Genomic DNA, 9,385 nt, shown 5'->3' with positions numbered 1-9,385 from the left:
TGCCAGTTCTTTCTAATTTAAGCTAATTGGAATTAATTCAAGCACCATATTTTATTTGAATTCTTTAAAAAGAAATATGAGTTTGCAGATCTTAATATTTATTACAGGGTAGCCTAATGAAAATGAAACTAACACTCAAACTGTAATTAATTTCCAAATTATAATTTCTATTTAGGCTATTCCTGGTCTTATGACTGGGATGCAATTAATTAATTTTATTCTGGTGGCAGCACTGTTTTAGGGTTCTTCTATTTGTTTTGTTTTAAAATCCAATCACAATGCAGTCTTAAACAACTCAGTGTAAACAAATCTCTAGGGTTTCGGGAGCTACTTTCTAACTGACAGTATTGTAAAACGTTATTTTAATACAGACAAATGGCAACAATTGCAGACAATCTATGACCGAATTGAATGGGATAGGTAAGGTATATATGGCCGTTTAGATTAACTTGCAGTGCAAACCCAGCCAACCTGACAAATCCTTTGCCTAACTGTCCCTTTGGGACAGAGAATTTTGTCAGCTGTGTTCTTGATAAATTGACAAGAGAAAAGCTTGTTTCACTCACCATCCCATGGTGAGATTTATATTGCAATATTAATAGTAATTTTGAACAAAACTATTTCAAATGAATTAATAGTGTATTTATTATTTTAAATATGGGTAAACATTAAAATTAATTTTAAAGTTAACTAAGAATAAGGAACTGGACTGCTAGATTCTTCGTCATGTTAAAAATTATTTATATAAATTATGTTACATAAATATTATATATCACAAGGTTAATTTTTGCATATAATTTAGCGGTAGTACAATTTCTACATGGATGGAGTCAATAGCATCCATAGTTCATATTATTCTAAAAGACAGATTAATGTATATAAAATATTATTTTTTCAAAGATTAATTTTAAGTTTTTGTTTTAAAATATAAAAAAAAACAAATAACCGAAACTTTGGAAATAAATAAATAAAAATTTACTTAAGAAACTTAAAACTGACACAGTCCCATTCAAGCATTAAAAATATATGTTATAAATTATAAATGTTTAACCTATAATAAGTAATGGCTTCTAGTCAAATGCACCGTTCATTACCTCGAATAGAAACAACGAGATTTTCAACAAAAAAATTTTATTTTAGAATATACTAAAGGTTTCAAGCAAAAGATATTCTAAAAATAAATATATAACATTGTTTTGTATATAACAATAATGGGTCTGAGTCATTTGTTTTGTTGAGTCAGGTAGAAATGACGTGGTGGCGGAACTGCCGGTAAAATCATCCAACAAAATGTATGTATAAAACGAAATAATTTATTCCCTGGATTGAGTACTGAACCCACCTGTGCTGAAAACTTGGTTGCAGTACTCCAAACCAAGGATTTCAAACACGTCATTGTACAAACATGTGCCTTCTCTGTACGCACGACTTCAACTTTAATTGTCTTCAGCCGTTTCTTGGAGTTTTCTTCATGTTCTCTAGCAGCAATTCTAAACTTGTTATTTTCACACTCAAGTTTCTGGATACAGTTCATTGCAAATAAAATCATTTTCAAATTAGCCTCAAGTTCCTCAATTTTCCGTTCCAATTCCTTCCTTAAGACTTCATTCAATTGCACTTGTGCTTTATAGGCATTAGACAGTTTTTTTCCATTATTTGTACAACTTCGACATGCATGACATAGACGACATTTCTCTGCAAGCAAAGTCAATTTGAATTTAGCGGCCTTTCGTTTACATTTAGAGGTCTCCATTTTCCTTAAAGACTTTTCTTCGATTTTAACTGTTTGAACTGGGCTTGAACTACTCTGCTGCAAGGCTTCATAAGACATGTTTAGATCAACTAAATCATTCAGATCTTCTGAATTTACCTGCTTAATATATGACTCCATAATTGTTGACACTACTTAGGTAGTATAAAAATTATGTACATTTTTTTTTAAGACATATTATACTTACAAGAATTGTTGTAGAATTTAATGCTCTTATCTTCCATATATTTAAAAATTCCCCTTTTCCAATTATTTGACTTTAAATTTCAACTCCAGGTGTGTCTGCACCATAAGAACAATTAATATTGATATTGAAATACATTTTATTTATATGGGGAAATAAATTTGTTGATAAACAAATTTTTATATATATTTCCACGTTGCTTTGATTAAAGTGAAATTATTGAATTTTAATTATGCTGGTATAGTCTGATTATATTCTTTCAAATATACAGCATGTAACTTTATTTACAATAATCGGGATTTCTATAAACAAAATGAGTACATGATTATTTATTTAATCGTTAACCACCGATATATATTAAATAAATTAATAAATAACAAGTATCTTATATTCTTGGTGAGAATTTAAAAACTTGTTAAAGATTTTATCAAGATTTTTTGTCAAGATATGTGATCAGGTCATCAGCCAGTTTACCTTACAAATTATTAACTTATAGATTTTGTCACTTATGCCAGCCTACTATTTTTAAATGAGCTAAAATCAAAAACCCAAATGTTCCAAAAACAACAAGATCTTAATAATGTTCAAAAATACCTTGACTTGATAGGCCTAATATTGCTTATGAGAAACGTTGTCAAATTGTGTAATTATGTAAATAATATTATCTATACGTTCAATAGCGACCATTGTTCATTTAAATTGTTGTTGCTGTTTGCATCAAGATTAATAAGATTATGTTTGAAAATGTTCTTAATATATAGATAATCATACAGAGAGAGGGCGAATGTTTCAACAAGAAACGGCATTACCGCACAAAATGCTATTAAATCAACAATAGCTGAGAGACAACGTTCCATATTTAATTTAAACGTATAGTGTCCAAATGTAAACCAACTTGGCATCTCAGTGCGGCATATTTTGTAGGCAAGGGCAGCACTAAAGAATACCAGTGTTGATGTGCCCAATAAAGCACTTCATAAATGGATGAGAACCTTTAGGCTTACCTTCTGCTTGCGTGCGTACCGTATGTAGACCAAATTAAGGATAATCCCATAGATACTTTGGAATGAATCCATAACATTTTATTATTTTTCATGTTTTCTATTAGTTCAAAAAAAAATATTAAAATAAAATTTTATTAAAAACTGTAGATCAATGTGGCTTCCTTAGGGTTACAATGCCAATAATAGACACAAAGCAACTATAGAAAAATCAATAGTTCACATAACCAACTATAGTCATTATAAATTTTGATTTTTTTCACTTCTTTGATTATCAATCAATAAATATATACCTAATCTTTATTAAAATACATATCACATAATATTAAGAGTGATTGATAAGAGAGGAAGCAACCATTACATTTCTCGCATATATATAGATCGAAAGGATTGTTAAAATCTTGTGAAATCTTTTGATTAAAATTCACTTCTTAGTATTTTTTTTATCGGACTACTTTAGTGACATATTAAACAAACCTGTCATCTAAGGCGTCATATTGTACTTTTATAATAAGCTATATATCGCAACAAATTTTTTTCAGCGATGAGCACCTTTCGACAGATGATTGTATCCACAAAAAGTCATTGTATAATGTACTTTTTGGTCTGAATATATGATTCGGTCAAACATTTTGAGAATATCGAAATGGTGACTGAATAAGTTATTAAATATTGGTGTCAAAACTTGGAAATATATCGGCTTTCTTGCTAAATTTGTCGTGCAATTTTTTATTTTGGTTATGTGATTTAGCCATAAAAATCATATAATATATCTCCAATAGGTTACTACATTTTTCGTATGAGATTACGCCAAATATCATATTTGTATCGTTAATCCTCAAACGCTAAACACTTTAAAAACAGATATTCGAAAAATTTAATTACACAGTAAAACTTCCTTAAAAATATCCTGGACTACAAAACCTCAAGTCCAGAACATTGAAATGGCGTTTTTTGCACCTAATACCATGAACCAAACAATATACTTAAATAAAAATCATAAGTGTGCTTCATTTATGTTTACTTTGGGGAACACTCATGAATGACCAGAGACCTTTATACGTCCCAGAGCTCGGGTATTTTGATGATCATCAAACTAATTTAATTATCTCTCATTTACTAGTTAATTTATTGTTGCACAATGTAGAGTCTAAAATTCTGTAGGAGTTTTTCATTAGTAATATACCATAGCATACCATAATTTAAGTAGCACTTTTTTTTGGAAATCATTTAAAGTCTAACTTATTATCACACTTCTAATTGATTTCTATTGCATAGATTAATAATTTTATTATAATAAATTTCAATCCATTGATGATGATGATATGTATTGAATATAATTTTATAATTTACATAGAAAAAGAAAGAATCTTGCTCCTCCGCACCACACAGTTAGTTTTTATGAATAAATTAATAAATTCTGGACTATCTTCTTTAGTATTTCCAAAATAAGTCATTAGAGTTTTAATGCTTTCCAAAAATACACGGTTTTTTTTTTAAGAAAACTGATGTTTATTATTTTTTTCGTCACGCAAAATCATAGACTTCCAGTATTCCAACATTTATCTACAACTGTTAACAACAGTTAGAAACATTACATTTGTATAACAGTACAAATATTTTGTGTTGCATAAACATGTGTCAGCAACAAAAACTACTACGAAACATTTATAATGTTAAAGTTGAATGAATCTTAAAATTCTTTTTTCTTAATATTAGTAATACATACAACATAATTTAGTTGTTTTTTGCGTAAATAAATTAATATTAAAACAAATTTTTTTTTAAAATAAAATGTTTCGAATTGACTTTTTTCATGGTATTTATGATGTTAAAACTTTATGTGATTATGATTTCAATTTATTTTGTACAATTATTATATAGTTATTGTTGATATGCAGATGTCTGAGTTGGTGATTCATACCTTAACTCTATTATATCTGTGGACAGTTTTAAGTCACACTAAAAATAACTAAATACGGGAATTTATAATATACATTTTCCATTAATTGAAAATAGAAAGCAGGTCTAAGTTTTTTATTTCGATCAGTGAAGATTTCGATACTGTATAGTATAGGCTAGGTTATACCGGCGATCTCACGGATTCACTATACAGTGTGAATATTCATTGTATCCGTTGATGTATCCATTAATGATTACTTACACATTAATTACCATCATTTTTGCTAAATAGATATTTTTGTTCAACTTCATTACTAAAAACTGTGTAAATTTTGACCTGAGCTCTATCATAGTTGACAAATAATTCATGTGTAATTTAATGTTCCCGCAAATTCGCTTACATGACACATCCGCCATTTCACACAGGATAATACACTGCGAGGACACTAATTATATGCAAGTTTAGAAAATGAGCTGCTAATTAAATTTCACGGGTATTGATACCAAAAAAGGGTCGTCTACTAACGGTCCAAATAAATATCATACACAAATTTAGAAAATTCGTAATTTTGTGGTTTTCTACTCTGTCCGATAGAAAATGCAAATTTTGAGCATTAAATTCCGAAATCAATTGTTTAAAAAGAACAACAGTATTTCAACATATACGCATTTATATCTGCCAATTCACATATTTGCATTGCGAAAATTTACTCTGGTCAGTAAATGCAGTGTGAATGCTGTTTATTTAAATAAAGTCACTTTATTCGTATACGAATTTCGCACCTCATTAAGCCTGATTGAGATATTCTCTAAGCTGTGTAAACCCGCAATTAATGAATAGATTCACTAAATTTAAATGTGAAACCCTTTATTATTTTAAAAAATTTAATACGCTTTAATTTGCTGTAAAGTTTATTATTATTTAAAGTGAAGTGACCTGTTTTATCTGCAATACTTTAAGAATACTTCAGTTAATGTCTTCACTCAGATACACACTCAAAAATCTGTTTAACCACTTTTGTTCACTTTTTTCAAATACAAATTTATATAATTTTTCATTAGTAATAAAAATTGTTAAGATATATAGTTGTTTTATAAAAAAACTAAAACCAGTAAATCGTTTTAAATAGTTTGAAACTATAATGCAAAAAAAAACTTAAAATTTTTGCTTAAACCGAAAACTGAAATAATTTCGTAACTGCAAGTATCTCCTCTACAACACGACCGCCTTTGCCTTTGTGTTTTCGCTCTGTAAAAAACCTCAAATTTTTTCGCTCTTCTTCCCTTTTTTGGACAAAAATTTTAATTTAAGTTGGAATTTGATGAATTTTAATACAAAAGCCTGCAAAAATGAAATGGAAATCTTGAGACAAATTTTAAGCAAACGAACGCAGACAAAAACTGACATCATCAGTACATATTTTGCATAGTCAAGCTGTCAACCAAAATATTTGTCAAGATAGTGACATGAGTTAATTTTTGTGTGCGGAAGGAAAATGATTTTGAATAAAAAAGCATTCCAGTTTTAGATATATTAGAATTTCAGTGAAGAGTATATTAAGCCAAATTTCCTTTCTTAGCTGGCACATATGTCAGTCAGTCCATAACAAAAAATAGACTTCAGTCAATTTCGTTTCTTCAACTTGTCAAAATATATTCAATTTAATTTTATTCAAAATGATTTAAATAACAACTGAACTGTGCTGAATGTTATGAATGTATACTGAATGTTGAAGAAATTGGGGAATTTTTTTAATTGGTTTTATAGAGGTGCAATTTATTGTCATACATAAGCCATAATTTTGTCTTTCAGGGTTGTAAAAAAACAGCATTAAGTCTGGTTGAAACAAGTGACTTTTAAAATATATCAAATGCTTGTTATTTTTTCATATATTTTTTTTTGTTGAGTTGTGTATCGAAATATCTAAAATGTAAAAACACTAAAAAAGTTAGAAGATAAATAAGTGATAATGATTCTAGTATAGTTAAAGTTTAGTGTTGGGCAGGAATAAGCCCCCCAGCCACAAAAGAATAGAAGTGCGCAATAGCACTAACTCAAATCACAACAACAACAACTAAAAATCATTTAATGTAAATACAAAGAAAACATAATAATGATTAGAAAGGCAATGGCAAGCATTTTTAACTTATATACCTATTTAAATTAATTCACTTAATTATGTATTTGAAATTCTTAGTAAATGAAATGCTCATATGGTTTTTACGTATGATTGGAATATTGCACCATATTTCCAATGAACATTTACAATAGACTGATTTTTGAATTTGGCTGCACTAAACCTTAAGACTTAAAATTTTTATGAATAAAATCGAGCTCTGAAAATTTTAAGCGCATTATTGTTGCCTCACGTGCTTTCGTTCGAAAGTTGTGAGTATTTTTTTACTAGTCTGAAAGAAAAAATTAAATCTATAGTTAAATCTAAAAACATATACTTTTCATAACTAAAATCTTATCAAGGCAACATAAACTTCGCATATATAAATGCCTAATTAGACCAGTCCTGACATATGGCTGCAAAAAATGTACGCTCAAAGCAAAACATGTCAACTACTATGCCACGAACGAAAAGTACTGATATTTTCCTCCGAATACGTCTAAATGATGGCACATATTCACGAAGCATAACTTCGGTTATTAAATTCCTTCCAGATCGCTATTTGATGTAAATTATTTTTGCTCATAAATATTTAAGCGTCAGGATTAATATAATCTTGTAAATTTGCAGTTTCCATAGTACCATATAACGAGTCTTTATAATTTAAGCAATTACCATTTGAGTTTTATTTTGATCATTAAAATGAACACTATTAGCCTACAATTCAAGTAATAATAAGTTTTACAGTAATAAACTTAAGTCCATAGTGCCATATAACGAGTCTTTATAATTTAAGCAATTACTATTTGAGTTTTATTTTGATCATCAAAATGAACACTATTAGCCTACAATTCAAGTAGTAATAAGTTTTACAGTAATAATACAATAATAAACTTAAGTCCGAATTTTAGAAAGAATTGAATGTTATACACTAAAATTATATGAACTTGTTTCTGCTCTTTCAGTTTAAATAGCAGCTATGCCTTTATACATATAGTTTAGCATTCAGTTCTTCAAAAAATGATTTTATATTTTATTATATCCATAATATACTTGTATAAGTTGATAAAGTATCACCGACATAACCTTCATTGAGTAGTAGAGAACTTGGTAAAGTTTATATATCGTTTTCACACCATATGAGTTGTATGTCAATTACAATAACTTCCTAAAAGAACTGTATCTGTAGTTTTAAAGATCTATCAAAATTTTAAATTTATATATTAACACCTACTAATCCTGTCAAGACAAATACAGGATTAAATTGATATGAATATTCAAAGAATTCACACAAAAGTTTTGTGGATATTTAGAAATTAACTAAATGAAAATAAATTAATATAATGAGTGGAGATTTTAGAAAACACTTCAATCAAACATAGTGCAAACTATCAGTAACTCTTGTAACTCTTAAATATTAAATTATAATATTATTCGAATTTGCTATTTTTATTCCATATGCCGCATATATATTTAATTTAAAAAGTGTTTCGGAGATTAGGTTTGATACCAAAGCAAATGTATAATTCTAAATCAATATGAAATTTATTTAAAATGAGTACATATACTGCAACTTACATATTTGTTATTTATAATCATGGAATTAGATATTTAAAAAACTTTGAAGATATAATTGAAGATTTTGTTCCGTTAAAATACTGTAATAAATGAACAAAACACTAAAAGAAATTATTATCATTAAGGTACATTTGATCAACAAAATGCTACTACTACTGATTTTCTCCTTCTCCTTCTGGAGCATAGGGCCTCTATCGTGAATTTAAATGGTATTCTATTAGAAGCTGTTCTTTTGACATCATTACAAGTAAATCCGGTATCTTTTGATTGTCCTTCAACTTTTTTCCACCATGTTCGTGCTAGTGCACCGGGTCGCCGCATACCTTGTATGTTCCACCTTAGTGCTTGCCTTGCTTTATTATTTGCGAATTATCGAAATGTGTGCCCTCCTCAGTACCATTTGCGTTTTGTTATTTCCGTTGCAGCTTGGAGTTGGTTTATTCTCCCCTATAACTTCGTGTTTGATATTCTTTCCGATCAGAGGATTTTGAGAATTCGATGGAGACACTTATTAACAAACAATTACAGTTTGTACCGCACGGGGCGGTACGCAAATCTTAGATCAATCATTGAATAATCACGAAGATTATGAGAAATACTCAAATTAGTTAGTGAGATGGATGAGACTCTACAGAAACCCCGCAGCCATCATAGAGTAAAAATGCCCAGATGCACTAACTCGCAAAAGGCTTAACATAGCTTACAGTTTGTTTTGTATTTTCTTTGAGCTTTTCTATGTTGCATATACGTAGAAAAAAATATTATAATTAACATTTCACTAAAGTACATACTGATATTTTCACACAATATTGTTTATTTTTTAAAATGTTCT

General features: G+C 28.6%; 1 protein-coding gene across 2 annotated transcripts; it reads right to left on the bottom strand.

The window, feature by feature from the left end:
• Positions 1-1,180: 1,180 nt before the first annotated feature.
• LOC119685294 lies at positions 1,181-2,105 on the bottom strand. 2 transcript variants are annotated; one of them, XM_038099535.1, is made up of 2 exons: positions 1,959-2,105; positions 1,181-1,905 (listed from the first exon to the last, which is right to left on the bottom strand). In XM_038099535.1, the coding sequence occupies exons 1-2, from the start codon at positions 1,993-1,995 to the stop codon at positions 1,223-1,225; spliced, it is 720 nt and encodes a 239-aa protein (XP_037955463.1). In that variant the 5' UTR covers positions 1,996-2,105; the 3' UTR covers positions 1,181-1,222. The 2 variants fall into 2 exon arrangements, with proteins under 2 accessions (XP_037955463.1, XP_037955464.1); XM_038099536.1 differs by having other exon boundaries at positions 1,183-1,902.
• Positions 2,106-9,385: the final 7,280 nt, after the last annotated feature.

This window comes from Teleopsis dalmanni, chromosome 2, assembly GCF_002237135.1.
Source record: "Teleopsis dalmanni isolate 2A chromosome 2, ASM223713v2, whole genome shotgun sequence".
In the NCBI taxonomy this organism is placed as follows: Eukaryota; Metazoa; Arthropoda; class Insecta; order Diptera; family Diopsidae; genus Teleopsis; species Teleopsis dalmanni.
This window is presented reverse-complemented; position numbering and strand designations above follow the sequence as displayed.